This window comes from Desmodus rotundus, chromosome 2, assembly GCF_022682495.2.
Source record: "Desmodus rotundus isolate HL8 chromosome 2, HLdesRot8A.1, whole genome shotgun sequence".
NCBI classification, from domain to species: domain Eukaryota; kingdom Metazoa; phylum Chordata; class Mammalia; order Chiroptera; family Phyllostomidae; genus Desmodus; species Desmodus rotundus.
Genome location: NC_071388.1, coordinates 78,143,758 through 78,162,888, shown reverse-complemented (window position 1 = coordinate 78,162,888; position 19,131 = coordinate 78,143,758). Strand labels below are relative to the sequence as shown.

The following is a 19,131-nucleotide window of genomic DNA, read 5'->3' as shown; positions in this document are numbered from 1 at the left end:
GTGGCTCATGTCTAGATTATTGTTTCCAAACATTTTCTCGAATATGCTTAAGATTAAAATAACACATCTGCCAGCAGGCTTGGTCCTTGATATTTCTATTTGTGGAGTCTGGACAGTTGAGTAATGAAGAACAAGAGTGCTAACGGCACACGAACACCACTTGGTGGGAGTTTTACAGTGTTTGGGCAGCCTCCAGAAGCACACTGTCAGGTCATTTCATTCGGGGGTTAAACAAGGTGTTTTTTTTTTTTCTCTGAAGTAAGAGATGTCAGAGGAGAGGACAGTGTTGAAATGCAGCTCTCTAAAAATCAACAGCTCTTGACTTCTTTACAAAACTCTTGTATATATACTCCTACCAGAGTAAAATGTATGAAATGGTTAGGCACCTCTGGTTTTTAGAAGGTACAAAGCTGATAAATAGCTAAGAATTTGGGATGGACCCTTCTGTTTTTCAGACACTTTACGTGCTATCATGCATTACTGTTCAGAGGCAAGTATCTTGTCATCATGCTTACTTAGTGGAGGAAACGCTGCAGCTTCTTTGACACTGAGCGCATCCCTCACCTTCTGCACATTCACAGAACATAAATGAGACCCAAACTTAGAGGAGAAATCTAATGTGAGTTAAATAGGTAGCTCCATTGCAAGGCTATAAAAAGCAATAGTTTTATTAATGGTTTTAGCTTTTTTAAACACTAATGATACAATTATAATAACTAAATTTTACTTCCATATATTTCAGATAAAAATATTACATGAAATATGCCATACTATCATTTTCTCATTTGCTCATAACTTCCTAAAACCACATTGCTAAATTATGTTTTGTTGTTTGTACATTTTATTTTTGCTTAAAAAAAACTGATTAGATGCAAAGTCTATAATAAAAAAGCTTTGATCGTGCTCTGGAAACATATGACGGCACACAGACAAGTGTCTCCGATAACCCAAGAATTTATCAACTTACTGTATTCGAATGCCATGAGCACGAACAACTACGTGAAAGACTGCCATGTTTAAACATCCATGCTAACAGGAAAGACCTCATTAGGACAGAAATTGTGATGCCATGCTCACTCTGTACTCCAAGTTTATTTACTCCAAAGCCTGGTACACAGCAGAGACTAAACAGAATTAATCTACAAGATGTCCACCCACTACAATGAACAAATAACATTGAGTTTGACAGTGGGTAGTTTATGCTCTTAGTAGAGATAAATGAATAAATGAACATGTCCTTTAATTATTCAATGATACACATACATGTGCATACAAATATCTTTCTCTTCTGCACCATTATATGACATATGCTTGTGTGGCCATCCCCTGCCATGAAAATAGAACCTGAAAACATACATGAAGAGGCAATGGGAAACATATAACATTACTATCAATAAATAGCTGATGAGAAAAGCATTTATAAACACCACACACGGAGTTCTCAGTACCATTTAAATAAATACATAATGCTTCCTTCAGGTCATGGGAAAATAAAATATCTTTCAGGTTAACCCTGAAATTTGTGGGAAAATTTTCTGCAAAAAAAAAAATTCTCATGAAGTAAAATCAAAGGCTGAGGTTACAAATCTCTAAGAGGCCACAGTAAATCTGTAAACCATCTGAATTCTATTTTCCTGCTCTTGAAGCATCAACACCACCACCCATTCCTACTTTCTCTCTTCTCTAGGGCTTAATCCAGTTGGGTGGGCCAGACCTACACTAATCAACACCTCACAGGCGGGCAATAAGGTCAAATGTAGAGTTCAACCTTTTTTCAACCACCCTGAGCAAACCACCTGGGCCAGAACTTTCCAGCCAGTATAGGACTCCTTGGGCACACTGATCAGTTCAGCTTCCAAGTCTTTAAATAATTGATAAGAGGGTATATAGCAATTTACTAAAGTTCTACAAAATACTGAAAGAATTAAACACTGAAAATAATTAGTGATAAAGTCTTAGAGGTGGCTCCCTTTAGTGGAATGTAATGAAAAGACTGAGGGCTACCATCCTCAGTTCTGACTGTCAAGGAAAGTCTAAAGAAAACCATTGATTGTCTAAGGGGAAATAAGTTTGCTGGAAGAAGTACCATATTTTTCAGACTATAAGATTCATTCCCCTCCCCCCAAATTTGGGAGGAAAATGGCGGTGCATCTTATAGTCTGAATGTAGCTTATATTTACATTGGAGAAATATTATGTTATTTATGTTATTAAATATTTTACCACATTTTTTGCTTCAAATTTTTTCCCCTATTTTCCTCCTCTAAAACCTAGGTGCGTCTTATGGTCCAAAAATATGGTAATTGTCTTAGCAATACTAAGTCGTAGAACAATTGGTGGGAAAAAATCAGTTTGTCTGGACACCCTGTGGAAAGAACAGGCAGGAGAATTTTCTAAAGATGAAACTAAACACATTTAATCATCCTGTATTATATAAAGAAATAAACCATTTCCTTTATTTTATTTGGGCTTTAAATTCCTCCTGGTACTAACTAATGCTCTTTTAAGAGGATGATCAAGTGAATTAAGGAGGCTTAACTGATGGCATTATCAAGTCAGAAACAGAAAGTTGATTTCCATCCGCCACCTCAAACCATACAAGGGCTCAAGAAATCATGCATAAACCCCCTGTGGGGAATGAGAAACACAAAGCATGGAAGCTGCTTCTCCCAACTCTGATGTCCACAGAAAACACACAGTTGGTCAGGGCATCATTGGACTGCCTGAGCCGAGGCAGGGCCTGAGCCCAGTCTACAGAATGCTATAGGCTGCCACTCAAACTGAACAGCATGGCTGAGTGGAGTTAACAGGACATCGCTATTCCCATGGGGGTGCAAGCTTCTTCGAATAACACAGCACATGTCCTTTCCATTCCCTTAAAAATTTTTATACAGATGAATGCAGATCCAAAAATCATTTGGTATGCTCACATGTATACAAGCTTAAGAGTCTTTTTTGTTCTCTCTCCTTTCTTTTCCTTCTTTTTATTAATTAAACAATTTATTGTTATTATTGTTAAGCATCTATACTATTTCAGGAAATTTAGGATGGTGGGAAGAAGATGCATTCAATGCAAGAGCCCACTGTATTAACAGAATGGTAACAGGGCACCCCTTATGTACTGTGAATTAGATTAAGTGACTTACCCATTGTTTCTAAAACATAGTGACCCAATAAAAAATATATATCATTTCCATTTTATAGGTGGGAAAACTGGGGGCCTAAGAGGTTAAGTCACTTGTCTACAGCCACATAAACAGTAAATAGTTGAGCTGGTTGTTAAGCCAGCTCTGTCTCATCCTATAGCTCACAGATTAGTGATTACATTCACAATGAGAATAAACATCAGGGACTAGCCACCCTTTCTTATGATCTACTTGCTCTTTCTTAAAAATCTAGAAGGCACCTGGCTCTAATGAAAGCATTTCATTTACTCTATTGCGCTATTCTGTGAAAATTTCAGAGGAAGCTATATGACATTATTTCACTTGTAACATGGAGCGGTTTGTAGGAGAGATTCAGAAAGAAATGAATGATCATCTAGTTCTTGCCCCTCTGCCTATCCAAAGGCAAGTGTTTCACATATCTTCTTACGATAAAATAGAAGGATTACTCTCCCTGCCTCTGGAGACTTCAGAAGGATCAATGGTATATGATAGTATAAATACAACTCTGAACCTATTAATAGAAAACTGCTATGTATATACAAAATTACACTGTTCCAGTGAAAAAATAATCAACAAGTACATGCACATTCATACAGTGCACAGGTCATCGGGGAGGGGGCACTGGGAGGCACTGAGAGCTTTTCTGGAACTCACTTTGTGACAACACAGAAATCATAGTCAGCTGGCCACCTTCCAATAGAATACAAGACCAGTTCTACTTAACATCAGAGAGATTGACTGTTCTGAATGATTGTCACAAGCACTAACGTATTTCTGAAATGTGGCCAACTTTTTTGAAATATAGACTTCATAAATATGTTGGCATTCTGGCATGTAATAATAGGGCAGATCTTTGTAATTTCCTTTCTGTACCTTAAGGAGAACTGGATTTGCCAAGAGAATCAAAATCAATTGATCCTACTTAAATGTAATTTAGAGAATGTTTAATACAAAATACAATTCAAATAATGAGATCGCAAAATGCAGTACTAATGAAAGATTAGGAAAAATAGGCCAAAAGTGGGCAAGAATATAGTTAATGACTATACTACTAAGATTTCCTGGAATATTCCCAATTCCAAATACCCTGTCCTACTCTTGTCCTAATCTATTGAAATGACCCAGGGATTTCAATGTGCAGCATGCAAATTAGAATTTCCACATACGTTTTTACATCTAAAAGTAACACAGAAATCCTTTGGAGAGCATGTGCTCTGATGATGTGATACAGAATATGAAGTAAATGTGGAAACCAAATGCAGTAAATGCCAAAGTAAAATGGGTTTTACAAATGGTATTGATAAATCACGTGTAACGGTTGATAAAGAGAAAAGCAGGCCCTGGCAGCCACTGCTGGTTTGGCCCCCACAGCTCAGCTTGGTGTTTTCCTGCTGAACGCTAACAATTTGAAAGAACACCAATTTCGGCAAGACCACTCGGTGACTAAGATGGATCGAGACAAATACAAAAGCACTCTGTAATCGAGTGGGACACAGACAAATGAGTGAACACAAAAATGACTGTCACCACAGCGTGGCTAATGTAACCAACTCCTGCTTCTTTGCCAACCACAACTTGAGCTTCACTCTGTTCTTCTTGTCTTCTCGTTAAGAATTATTAAGCTATTCAATCACAAAATTATTCCACTTTTGGACAATATCCTATGGAGAGCAAAGCTTTACTTACTTGCACCCTCCCCGGAATCACCTAACACAAGGCCAAATCCCACAGTAAGTCCTTACCCACACCGTCTTACTAAAAGTTCCCACAGTTTCTCATCATATGTATTTTCTATTGTTGCAATGAGTAAATAAACCTAACTTTGTTCAAATATAGGTGTGTTCCTGCTGGTCTTTGATTGGAGGGAATTGACATAGTAAATATAGATGCATTGTATCCCAACAGAGAAAACAAAATGTGTTAATTTTGCTATATAATAATGCCATTAATACCAGCTAAATTATACCATTTCTTCAAAGGATATAACAACTAAAAATAGATCAATGGTTTTATGGGCCAGGATTCAAATACTATCTCTACCTCTTTCTCTTCTTCATTCTCAAAATGATTACATTTGAAAACCATGTGAGTAATTGGAAGATAAAATAAATACTCATATACATTGAAACTAAATAGGAAATAGATACTTAGTACACGTATAAATTCATACAAAATCATTCACAAGAAATAAGAAAGTCTGAAATCAATGAAAGAATGGCATGACTATATCAACTCTTTAAATCACAAATAATGTATATGATAAATTTTAATTTGAAATTTAGCATGTTAGGAAGATGCCACAGAATTCTTATACAAGAGTTAAATGTAAGCATTACGGGTATTGGCAAGAACAAGAGATAACAGTCACCACTTTGAAAAACCAATCTTGTGTTGATTTGAGTCCTCTTGTCCTGCGATTAACCGCATTTAATGTTCTTATCTGTACCATGTGAAATATTACAGACTACAATGATAAGGTAGTGCTTCTCAAACTTTAATATTCGTACAAATCACCTGGAGATCTTGTTGAAAAGCAGATCCTGACTCAACAGATCTAGAGAGCAGTCCCAGATTCTGCTTTTTTAACTAACTCCCCAGTGATGCTAGTGCTGCTGGTCCAGGATCATAGGCAGTAAGGGCGGGCTGGGAAGCACCTGGGCTATGCTCATGCCTGCAATCATCACCTGCTGAGCTCATGACAACCCTGACACTCACCCAGAAGGCTGGCAGTCCACAGTTGGAAGTTCTATGGCAGATGAATAATAAAACTGCTTCTTGCCACGTTAGCCACTACTTATATTCCAAAAGGGAAAAACCAGAATACTTTTTTTTTTTCACTAGCAATAATTTACTATTTTTTTAATTTTTTAAAAATTTTTATTGTTATTCAATTACAGTTGTATGCCTTTTCTCCCCATCCCTCCACCCCACCCCAGCTGAACCCACCTCCCTTCCCCACCTCCACCCTCCCCCTTGGTTTTGTCCATGTGTCCTTTATAGTAGTTCCTGTAATCCCCTCTTCCCGCTGTCCCCCCCCACCCCGGCTATTGTTAGATTGTTCTTAACTTCAATGTCTCTGGTTATATTTTGTTTGCTTTTTTCTTCTACTGATTATGTTCCAGTTAAAGGTGAGATCATATGGTATTCGTCCCTCACTGCCTGGCTTATTTCACTTAGCATAATGCTCTCCAGTTTCATCCATGCTGTTGCAAAGGGTATAAGCTCCTTCTTTCTCTCTGCTGCGTAGAATTCCATTGTGTAAAGAATACTCCTTTTATGAAATTAAAGGTGAAAAGAACTCTGCCTTTAATGGGATTTCTAATCTCATCTATCTTTGGCCCTTTGTAACTCCACCACCGTCACTTCCCAGCATATTCTCTTCACTCTTAATGTTTGCTTCAATTCAGGCTTTGTATATAACTCATGCCCTAGGCATTAAAACTCCACACAGTTTCCTTAAGGTTTTGGTCAGTTCGCCCTTGTATAATCATAGGCACCAAAAGCTAGAGCTTGCTCAAGGGAAACCTTGGGGGACCCTGTGTCCCCTATGTTACAACCCAAAAGCTAAGAGATAAAAGGGACCTGAGAGGTCATCTGGTCCAGTGAGCCCCCACAGGTTTGTTTGGGAGAAGTGATGCTCACGGATGTGGGAGGCAGGTCGGGCCTGTTGCAGTGCAGCAGATACACCATCACACAAACCATCACACATGCCCTCAGACTAGTTGTTGGTGGTCACACTGCTGCTGTGCCTGTGTGATGCTAATGGAGCCAGAGGCTCCATGTGAAACCCTACTCAGGACCCGGATTTTAGACTCAGGTGACCTGGGTTGCTAAATGTATTTTCATATTCACGTTAAATAACCTCACTAAAGTTTCTGGGTCAGTGGCTAGGGGAACTGTGGTTTAGAAAGACCCAATCTGAGGCTTCTCTGGATTGGCTGACAAGTACAGATAAATTTCAGGTGTTCTCCTATTTGAGAAAAACCAGGAGAGATTAGAATAATAGACATGCTTACTTTAGTTGATACATCCTTGTATCTTTTGCTGATACCTAATTCCATTACACATATCAGAGAAAAGATAATTTGACTAAGATCTATGAATCTGAAGGATCATTCTCATTCTTTCTCAAACTGGACCTCAGTTGGACTTCTAACTGAAGAATTCCACAAAATATCAGTTATATAACTTTATTACCTGAACTGCTAACTACATTATATACTATATTATATGTGCTCAAAAAAAATCACAACTAAAAGGTACACAAAACATTTCAATACAAACAAGTAAAACAAAAATCATGGAAGTAATCACACTAAGTGGTTTCTGAGGTTTTCTTATAATCCTCATATGCTGAATATCAGTCGTCTTTAGTTGACTGCTAGATATCAAAAAAAAAGAAGACATGTAGGAAACTTTTTAATTGAGAAAAATCTATTTTAAAAAAGAGAGCTACCTCCCTTAATCAGTTGTAGTGGTAGAACACAAGAATTCTCAGGAGAGAAAAGCCAATTGCCACAATTTACAAAAAGAGCAAACTAAGACCCAGAAAAGTAGAGAAAATAGCTAAAGTACATGATTAATGGGAAAGCCAGAATTGGAAATAAAGTCCAGCATAATGCCAAGACTTGTGTGATCTTTCCTCTGCATCACAATATGCTAATAATTTTAGGATTTTGTGATAATATCTTGCCCATAGTAGGCTCTCAAATGTTCATTGTTGATGAACATATGGTATGGTCTGAGGGGCAGTGGGAGTCACCTACCCCACCCCACTCAGCTCGGTTTGCTGAGTTCCATCTGCAGGCTCAGGTGACTTGAGGAGACAAAGGGGCTTGGAAGCCCTTTGAAAAGTTGGACCCTGAATGCAATGTCCTATCACTGTTTCCTGGGCCCCAAGTCATACAGCACACTTCCAGGTGTCTGGTACCACATTTGGCACATAAAAGGTGCTCAATAAATAGCAATAATTGCCACTAAAAAAACGTTCATTGCTGAAATAGAAATAAATGATCTATCTGCAAGGGAAACAAATTTATCTGTTAAATCAGACCCGTGATGAGACTTCTTACTTTTGTTACTGCTCTCATGTCACTAAAGAGATCTCTAGAAAATCATTGAGCCCATGCACAGTTTGTCTGCTAGCCAAAGTTCTAATTAGATATCCAGATGTTAAAATACAGATCTTTAAAACAAATGCAAAAACATTTTACTTTTGTACTGAGGGGAAAAAATGAGATTCATTTAAGTATCAGGAATGATTTATAGCTTTACCATTTACTACAAAGTGTATTGATAATCAACTAAGGAACCTATAAAAATAAAAACAAGAAGTTAGTTAATACTCTTGTACCAATCTACTTTTAAAAAAGAATGCAATTACCAGTTTGAGGCGGTAGAACTTTGGAATCTTCAGATGTTTTAGTTATAGGTACAGTCCATGGTTTTTCACTTGAAGCTACAGCAAAAAGAAAGGGAATTAGTTGAAGATTTTGCGGGGAGGACAAAGAAGCAGAAATAGGTTGCTGGTGTGGCTGACTACCAGAATCCTGCAATGAAAAGCACACTGATCCAATCAAAAGCCATCATCTACTAAGATGAAATTAATATGTACCCATCCCGAGAGTGATTAATGACTAGAGACAGACCAAAGTTCGGCATCATATCCCCAACATTTTCGAGGACAAAAAACTAACTTAATGAGCTATGTAGAATTAACAGATTAATGATTGTTACTAAATTTATAAGAAATCCAATCAGACAAATAGGGTATTTTTTTTAAACCAAATCAACCACTTGTTTGGCCAAGTTAATGGAATTCATCAGTTCTTTGATATTTGCAGAGATGGGACCCAGTAAATGTGTTCTCCAGAATTACACAGTCACCACCCACATCTTAACACCAGATTTCAGGTGCTGTTATTACCCCAGGTGCCCCCAGGTTTCTCAAAAAGGAAGGGTGTTTTTGCCTGAGGGAATTCTGGAAGTCTTTTCGGAGCTGTAAAGAAACACATAAGAAATGTTATGACTTGAGGTGCAAGTAACAGAGAAAAGATTTTGCCAAAACAATCACAAAAAGGCAAATTACTCAGGTTAAGTAAGAGACTGTTTATATTTCTTAATCCTGTGTTTCAGTACTGGATAATATAATAAAGCTTTTTAAAAAAATAATCAAGCCACTATAATTGAAGACTTTGAGTTCTTCTTTTCATTTTTATTAAATTAGTTTTCTAATTTCTTCAGCTATGTATATGTGTGCTCTTAGATATATTTCATTTAGACTCATATTAAGCACCAAACATATCTGAGCTAAAAAAAAATGTCCATCCACTAGCTATTAAAAATAGAATTTTGGTGACTACATGGCTTTATATTTAAGCTCATCCCAACCAACAACTTTATTGATATTGTGCTCAGAAAGAAATTTGAAGAATTCTAAGAAAGAGTCTTCATAAATGATAAATATATTTTCTCTGTGAAGAGAATTGAATAAAAGATATTTAGAGAAAATATAGAGAACAATTTATATAGTGATATGATAATTTTGAATTAAAAGAATCAAATATAACATCAAAATACGACCACCAAAAAGAAAAACAATGGAAGGATTTGTTATAGAGAGAGACTCTCTAAGACCTATATTATAGAACAAAGACTTTTATAACATTTAAAAACTTGGTGTTGGGGAGCTTATGATTTTAAAAGCCAGGTGTCTCTTTTTTCCTGTGAGGAGACAAATTTGAATAAATTAGCCTAAGGACTTCTTTCAAACATGCATAAAATTTCCAAAGTAATAATAAGTAGCAGCGTTTAATAATTTTTACCTAGAGTGCTCAGTGGTAATTCAAACCTAGGTATTAGAATTGTTTGGAATCTTTCCGGGGTCTTTTCGCTGAGCACTAGAATAAAGAAGAGTTCAGTTAGGAACTGCACGAATCGGGATTTGACAAGCGGCTTCACGATGATCGTGTGACGCATGCTCAGAACAGAGTGTGCACTGGGCAGCTGATGCCTTTCGTGGAAATAGCTGGCTTTCCCCGGAAAAATTCTACATAGCTGTTCAAATCTGAAGGCACACTTTCAAAGGGCCATGGTGTGGCACGGAGGATGAACATCACGAGTACAGAACAAAATACATGCTGCTCCTTTTCTTCAAAGAGCACGAAGCAAGTAAGAATCTCTTGGGCCAAGAAGCAGCTAACAGGCATGACGTAAAATTCTTATTAGAAAGCGTGACACTTTGGGGGATTCTCCTCATATTTAGTACACAAAAGACTTGGAAAAGCCAATCAAAGCAGAAAGCACAGACATAGCCAAGACTTCCAGGTTTCCGCCACCTCTCCAAGCTTTCTGGGTTAAAAGGCTGGCATTCTGTTTTTCTCTACAACCGAAGAGACTGGTGAAAGGGTGTGCACTTAGCATCTAGCCTCCAGAGCTGCCTAAATATCATTCACCAGGATCAAGGCACGTTGTTAACTCTTTAATGAAATTGGTCCAAGAATAGGAAGATTAACTACTGCTGGTAAGGAGGGGAGAGAAGAGGAGAAAGGTAAGGTATTGCATTACTTTTCTTTTCTGTGAGTGTTGGGAGGGTTTTGTTTGTTTTAGAAAAAAACTTCTTAGAATTACCCAGTGTTGTTTCTGAAAGGTCTAAAGCACTAGATACAGTGGGTTTAGTGGTTCTTGGAATTGACTCAGGAGACACTGGAAGGTAAAAAAAGACAACTTTACAAATTAAAATAAAATTATGAAACAACCAAAGACTATAAGACATTTATTGACCTTGAGAATTAATAACTGACACCTAGCTCATTGCTTCTCAAGTTCTGTCTGTTAAGGACTCCCTGGCTTGCTCCAGGTACCTGATCTGACACTGCTCCCAGGCTTTCCTTTCTGGGTCTGGTCCATCTCCCACGTGTTACAAAAAGCACACTGAACTGATCCTCATGAAAACACTTAGCAGATTAATCACAATTTTTTATTTTTCTCTTTATCTTCAGGGCTTAGCACAATGTCTGAGATATAGTAAGCCAGCACATGATAAATGTTTATTAAATAAATGAACTGATGGGGAAATAAAATAATGACCCAGATTTATTTAGAACTATTACATTATATTATTTCTCTCTTTCAAACTGCAGTCAACATGCAAAGGTTGTAATGGCATTGAAATAAGTGTTCAAACACTCAGCCACAAGGTTGTTCCAAGTGCTACATCAAAGGCAAAGACAACCTCCGCTAAATAGTTTTTAAGAAATGAAATTCAGGATCACCGAGATCTGGAACGAATTGTGAGCTAGACAATTCTGGAATTTTTTGCAGGGCAAGGACTAGTGATAACACAGTAACACTGAATAACAAGTTACGGTGTTCGACCGAGAGTTTATGAAGTGGAAAATTCTGAGAACTGAAAGATCTGTAGACTCTCCCATGAGACACCATGCCAAGAGAAGAAGCATAATCGGGGAGAATCTTTGGGGCAGAAAAGAAGTTGGACTCATCCACTGGATCCTGCCTATGTTTGTACTGGTGTTGAACAATTATATTGAAATCAGAAAACTACCTAGGAATCCCATTCAAATAGATTATTTCAGCATCTTAAACAGCTTTTACCTCTGCCCACAAAGGTGAGGGACGGAAGGTCCACCTCTCTCCTTTAGGCAGAACCACATACTTCTTGCTTTGTCAGAGACATCCCTACCTGCACTGGTTTCTTGAAATCAAGTTATTTTATTTCACCCCTGATCTTTATCTTCTCTGGAATAGTTATGAGTTCCAGAGTTTAGTACAAGGTAAATATCACTAATACTTCAATTTCTGGCAATTTTATGGATTAAAAAAATTACTTTAGATTGCAGTTACTTTGATAAATGTGGATTTGGGGAATTCTTGCCAGATGTTTGCTTTGCTGAGTTCTAGACAAGGTGGTGCCCTCTGGCAAAAACCCTGTAGTTCAGAGAATAATGTGTCCCCAGTGGGCTGGTCTCGGGCACTTCATTCACAGAAGAAATGCTGAATGTTTGTTAGTAATGGCTGATAAACTGGGGAAAATGCATCCCACATTTATTCTTTAAAGCATTTTTAATGAACTATTATATATTGTCTATATTAGGATTGTTAATCTTCCAAAGATACTGTTGCTAAATGATATATATGTTAAGCTATGGATTTGTGAAGGATATTGGCATTCCACTCCACTGACCACTTGAGAAAGTGAAGAAATAAAAAATGGTCTCATGTCTTTACATAAAAGGAAAGCACCAAAACCAGGTATTACTTTTTCGTATAAAAATATTTCAGCCCTGGCTGATGTGGCTCAGTGGATTGAGCACTGGCCTGTGAACTGAAAGGTCGCCAGTTCGATTCCCAGGCAGGGCACATGACTGGATTGCAGGCCAGGTCCCCAGCTGGGGGTGCATGAGAGGCAACCGATCAATGCTCCTCTGGCACATTGATATTTCTCTCCTTCTCTTTCTCCCTCCCTTCCCCTCTCTAAAAATAAATGAAAAAAAAATTCAGAATATTGAGGTAACAAATTTCACTTAGAGTGAGCAATACAGTTTCCATATTACATAGCAGTTATATGATTCAACAGTTTATTCTGCATCTGTTGTTTTTTCCAAACATTAAATTAAGAACTTAGAATTGTCTATTGTTTTGTTTATGATCAAAATCAATTTCCTACTGGTTCTTCACTGAAAAACATACAGGCTTGTCAATCATTTGTCATTTGAAAAAAATATTACTTATCCTCTCAAAGTTAACAACACAAAGATCTCATTACCTGTTATGGGCTGTGCAGGGATTTTTTCTACCTTTGGTGTTTTAGATTCAGCTGGTAATGCCAAGGTTTCATTCTTAGCTAAAAAAAAAAAAGTCAGAGAACAAGCAATTTGCCTCACTTCCTATAACACAGTGTCCAAATACAATTCATTCAAAACATAATCAAACAGCAGACTATTTCCAGAAATCTATTCTGCTTTTGAACCTCCTCACCAGGTGGTCAACAAATTTATTGTGCATTTTTACAAGGGATTAGCGTGAATAGTCTTCAGAGTTCCTTCCCATTAACCCTCAGTAATTCTTTAAGATCGAAGTTGGCATTGGAATGAAGAAAAAAAAAATCACAACCCAGTACTTGGATAACTCTCAAGTCATTCTGATTCATAGAGTTTCTGGAAGGCCTATGTTGCATTGCAAATACTCACTGGAATTTTATATTCAAGTAGTCCTAATTAAAAAACAATCAATGAATAGGAAATTTCCATTACTATGCATAGTGAAACATGTAATAGGTTATGACACTGAAGTTTTAGAAAAGCACAAATAACACAAATGGGAAACTAAATTATTTAACAATATTTGTGGCAAATAAACAGTAATTTATTTGAGCTACATGTTAACAAAGACCTTTGTTTTGGTTACTGTGGGGATTCAGTATAAAGACTAAACTCAAATTTTCCCCATTTTTCCCCACTTCAGACAACTCTTCAGGACATTCCTTCTAAAATTTAGGTATTCTTTTTCAAAGAAAGTACATTTCTATACCAGAGATTCCCAGTGATTAAGATATTTCCCATTTAAAAAACACACCAAGGATTAACTTGATTCAGTTATTTCGCACCCAAAATCAGTGACCTACTTGTACTATCTTGAAACAGTCTAGTGGCATGAAAGGATTAATATCTTTGCGATACCCTGATCGTGTCACCTTGAACTGATTGTAATCAGAGGGATTTTTTAGAGACCTAAGGCTGTACAGATACTTCTTGGGTTTCTCAACTTTGGCACTACTGACATTTTGGGCTGGATAATTTTTCGTTGTGGGGACTTTCCTTGGTTGCAGGATGTTTAGCAGCACCTCTGGCCTTTACCCCCTGGATTCCAGGAGCACGTCCATAGTTGTGGCAACTGAAAACGTCTCCATTTGGACATTGCCAAGCACCCACTGGGAGACAAAGTTGCTCCCTTTGAGAACCGTTGTTCTAACTTGTGCTCTCAAAGCCCTTTGAGGATGCAGATATTGAAATCTTTTGTGGTTCATATCTCTGTTGTAAAGACCATTTTCTTCTTTTCAGTTGACAAGGGCATAAAACATATATATATACGTGTGACAGACAAGGTCTTCCCTTTCACAGTGTTAATAGAAGCCAATCGTTGTTTAATGTGTATTAGAGAAGGGTTCAATAGATTTCTAGGAGAGCTAATTCCTGTCCGGCATGATTGAAAATGCTGCAAAGAGGTGTCCCGCAGGCCACAGACTTGCCGTACCTAATAGCCAAGTGTGTCTCGGGTGCACCTGAAGTTGCACAGCCTGTCTGCACAACAGAAATGTTTAGTACCTTTCTTTCAAACTAATTTAGCAGGGCATAGAGAGAAGGGACTCTATTTCTGGAATAACTAAAAACAGATCCAGTATAATTTTATTAAAAATTCTATTTTTAAAATTTCTAAATTTGATCAACCTTTTTTTCTGCCTTTTTTTGTAGTCATAGTTTTCTATTAGAACCACTGTGATTGTTAAAAAAAAAAAACAATCAGATTACACAGTTTTATGAGCAAGCTCGGTTCTGTTATTTTCAGCATGTACCATAGGAAAGTGGTTGTTTTTTGTTTGTTTATTTTTTCCCAAATGTAAGGTTATACGGTTTTTCTTTAATGGTCTCTTCTTTTTCAGTGTCCTCTAATCCTTTAGGACACATTTGCTAATCCTCTCCTTCCTGAGTAATATCCTATGCTCTTGATGGTTCCCTGGCTGACCAGGACTATTTATTTACTTACTTACTTAATTTATTTTTAACTTCCAGATCCTAGACTTCTATGCAATGCGCTAAATCACTTGGCTTTAGCTTTTTATAGTCTAAACATGCCCTTAGCTGGTAATCACCTTAATTTAAAATTAGGCTGAAAAAGGAAAAAAAGATAAACTGCCTTTCCAAGAGAGGATTTGTATTCTTTACACATCACTAATTTCTTACAAGGACATACTGTATTTTTAAGGGTTGTACTTCATGATCAGAAAAACTGGTAGATGGAGAAATGTTTAAATGTGGGCTCTTTATGTTTCCTATCAACCCCAAGCCTTCACCTACACTATTTCTTATGAGTGCAGCCTTGGCAATAGTGGAGCAAAATGCAATCAGAATGACTTACAACCCAGGAAATTCCTCTTCCTGTCTGATTCTTCTGCACCTTTTTTCAACATTGTTGTTTCCTTTACTTCTTGGCAAGCTGAGTCTTAGCTTTGGCAAACCCTTTGTATATCCCTGGGAGACGTGGGTGTAACACTGGCCTTCTCATTTAGTTCTCTCACTGTTCACACCACGTGTTCCTAGAACAAAGGCTAATAATTTCTTGATGTCCCATGATGGGCCCTGCTGGAATGAGGATATTATTTTTGGGATTTACCCCATTAGAAATAGGGCTTTTCTAAACTGTGGTGATAAATAAATCCAGGAAAGTTTATTTCTCCCTTGTTAATATAAAGAATTATGATCACATTAAAAATACAGTAAATTTAAAATATGATTTTTAAACACAGCCTGTTAAGATGGTACATTTGATGGCTTCACTGGACATTTTCAAACATACTGGCTATCAATCTCTTCAATGTGTCAGAAACTCGTCAGTGTTAAATTTGACAGGTGTTTTCCCGGAAATACAAGTTAAAAAACATATTTAAGTATTTGCATAGCATTTTCTCTATTAAAATCACAATCCTGAAGATTTAGTGAATTATATCAAAAAAATAAAATTAAACAAAATACAAAAATCCACTGTTAAATCTCTAAAAAAGGGGGGGAGGGATTGGGAATATCACTCAAAAATAAGGACTAAGGAATAAAACATCTTTTAATTCAAAACTGACAGCAATGTTCTGGGGAAAAAACTGCCATTTTCAGTCTCCTTCACAAATCCTGGGTTTTGTACTTTTGACAGACAGATTAGGAACCAAATCAATCAGAGATTGGCTGTTTTTTCCCCTCTTTCCGAACAAGTGTTTCCTAGATGCAGGACAAGGCAATATGTAGGCTCCAGACAGAGACCCAGTGAGTATAAAAGTCCTGAGCTCCGGCGCCAAACACAGGTTCACTGAAGGCATTTCATTTGGACGCTTCCTGGCTGTTAGCACAGCATAGAGTTGAGTCACAGGGTTTTGTAGTTCAAAGCTCGTTGATCAAGTCTGATGTACATGTTAAGGAGAAGAAGCCTTGAGTCACTTGTCTACGTTCCCGGAGGTAACTCACCCTAGGACTAACATCTATGAATATTTTACAGTAAAAATGTACGGGTTGCACAAAGTCAAAAAGACTTATTGGCAACTATTTTCACAACTTAAGGAAATGGTGATGCATAAGCTTTGAAGATTTTTCTAAAATTGTAAGTCTAATAGTCCACCTATTTAGTGTCTTCCTAACCACTTAAGGTTTTGTTCCTCCTTCTAGTAGGTTCTCAAAATTAAGGAAATTGAAGAGTTCCCATCTTTTAAAAACAGTTACAGTCTGATTGCCTACCATCAAAGAAGCAAACAGGTCAGGTCTCCAACAAGGGAAAATAAATCCGAGGTCCCAGTATGAGCTGGTCCTGTGCCTGTGTAACTCACCATGACAGCCCCCAGCAACTTGCTCTCTGGCACAGAGCAATGCTTGGGAAGTATCTGTTGACTGAATACTACCAATCCAATTATGTAAGTGCTGCAGTTCTTAGCTGGTGTCAGCTTTAGGGAAAATATTTACTGCATTTTAAGTCTTGTTCAATTTCTATCACATCATGCCATCTCCTTCCATATTTATCAATTGCCCAAGACAGTCTCCAGAAACTTCAGAGGGGTGGTTCTCGAACCATGGATCCCAGACTAGCGGTGTCCGTATCACCGACTAGTAAGAAAAGCAAACCCTCAGTCCCCACCCCAGACCCACTGAATCAGGAAGTCGGGGGTGGGCCCAGCAGTCTGTGTGTTCACAAGCCCTCCAGGGCATCTGATGCATGATGGAGTTTGAGGTCCTCTGCTACAGAGAGAATTAATTTGACACTCAAATGCAGTAAGTAACTTAGCCCAGTGACCACGGCACTTATTCCCTGGGCTCCTCTCAAAAGGTATGGCTGTTTTTTCCCTTCAAATGGTTACATTTTATGGTGTTAAACACTGAAATCATATCAGGTGCTTTCCAGGAGTAGAAAGCTGTAGCAATTTCAAGTCAATGATAATGCTAACAGTCCTGACCTTTACATCAGTTCTTATTGAAAGTATCTGTGGTCCCTTAATAGCATACTAAGTGTAACTTATAACAATTACTCTATCTGAAAGTTGTACCTATATAATTGTGTGTATTTTCGATAATTTGATCAATGTTCATTCTTCTGTTGTAAATGTAAATTTATTTATTCTTTTATATTAAATAACTATTTTCCTATAGAATGTGATTTAATAACTTTAATACTTCAACTTTTCTGGAAAAGAAATTTTCCAACTTCTTTGGGAAAAAAAACCTTCCGTAATATTTTTTCCAATTTTTAAATTGTGGTAAAATATACATAACATAAAGTTTATGGTCCTAACCATTTTAAAACATAAAGCTCTGTATATCAAATATATCCATAATTTGTGTGAACATCACCACTACCCATCTCCAGGACTCTTACCATCTAATAAAACTGAAAATCGGTGCCTTTAAACACTAACTCCCCATTCCTCTCCTCCCTCCAGTCTTTAGCAACCACCATTCATACAGTATTGGTCTTTTTGTAGTTGGCTTCTTTTGCTTAGTATGGTATCCTCAAGGTTCATCAACATTGTAGCATATGTCAGGATTTCCTTCCTTTTAAAGGCTGAATAATATTCCATTGTGTGTATAAACCACATGTTGCTTATCCAGTCATCCATCAGACCCTTGAGTTGCTTCCATGTTTTAGCTACTGTGAACAATGGGACCACAAACATGGGGGTACAAGTATCTCTTTGAAAACTTTTCTCCAACCCTTTTGGTTACGTACTCAGAAGTGGAATTGCTGGACCCTATGGTAATTCTATTTTTAATTTTTTGAGGAGTGGTCATGCTGTTTCCATTGCAGCTTTACCACTTTACATTCCCATCAACAACGCATATGCCTGTCCCTTACTTTTACTTTGAGACCCCAAACAGCTCATTTTCTAGATTCCTAGGATATTCTAAGAACATCAGTGCTAGTAACGGTCACCAAAAAGTTCAATCATAGAACTTTGCTACTTACCTAATTGTGTCTTGATTGCATCTGAAATCTCAAACATTATGGATGTAGGAAGTTTTACGGAAGTTTCATTAAGGCCAGGAATAACAAGATGGACTGCAAGGAAAGACAGTAAAGATGAGAGGAAGAGAATGCATCATGACATAAAATAAAGCTCAGAGTGCCAGATACTAGTAACTATGAAGTATAGCTATTCAGAGCTGAACTACCAGAATCCTCTGGCTTTTAACCCACGGGTGCAAAAAATTATAAAATGGATGCTTAGGATGTGTGGTGAACAAAGAACACCATTATTAATAATAATTTTTAAAAGAGAAGTTCAATATGACCAAAATTCCCTCATAACTGCAACAATCCTGAGGGGTAGGTAGGATGGGTGCCCTCATTCCCACTAGGCACGAGCTGGAGTTGCCTCTCTAAGACACTGTGATAGAGGTGGCATCTCTTGGCTCCTGGCCTGGAGTAAACACAGCCAGGATCCTAACTGTTGAAATGAAATGAACCAACATCAATTTAAGAGACCTACTCACAGTGCATAATTTCACTAGAGGCGTTATTATTAAAAAAAATAGCCTGACTTTCTTAATCTTAAGTATAGAGTTCAAGACGACTCACCCAGTATTGTTCCTCCAATGGGAGTCTTATCTGGGGATTTTGTGGAAGCCCTGTGAGTAACATTCTGAATCACTGTTGAAATACAAAAAAATAATGGCAGTTGGCAGGGGGTGGGGGGAATA

At 37.5% G+C, this 19,131-nt stretch overlaps 1 protein-coding gene across 20 annotated transcripts in view; it reads right to left on the bottom strand.

The window, feature by feature from the left end:
- Positions 1–19,131, bottom strand: part of ABI3BP (ABI family member 3 binding protein) — a 246,227-nt gene that overhangs the window by 109,902 nt on the left and 117,194 nt on the right. For 16 of the 20 annotated variants that reach the window (XM_045193486.2, XM_045193488.2, XM_045193493.2 and 13 more), the window contains exons 8-14: positions 19,010–19,081; positions 18,398–18,490; positions 12,951–13,028; positions 10,796–10,870; positions 9,991–10,065; positions 9,093–9,164; positions 8,550–8,624 (exon numbers count right to left, since the gene is read on the bottom strand). In XM_045193486.2, coding sequence (XP_045049421.2) covers positions 8,550–8,624; positions 9,093–9,164; positions 9,991–10,065; positions 10,796–10,870; positions 12,951–13,028; positions 18,398–18,490; positions 19,010–19,081 — 540 coding nt within the window. The remainder of the gene's footprint in view (positions 1–8,549; positions 8,625–9,092; positions 9,165–9,990; positions 10,066–10,795; positions 10,871–12,950; positions 13,029–18,397; positions 18,491–19,009; positions 19,082–19,131) is intronic. The other 4 variants (XM_045193499.2, XM_045193505.2, XM_045193495.2 and 1 more) reach the window with 3 other exon arrangements.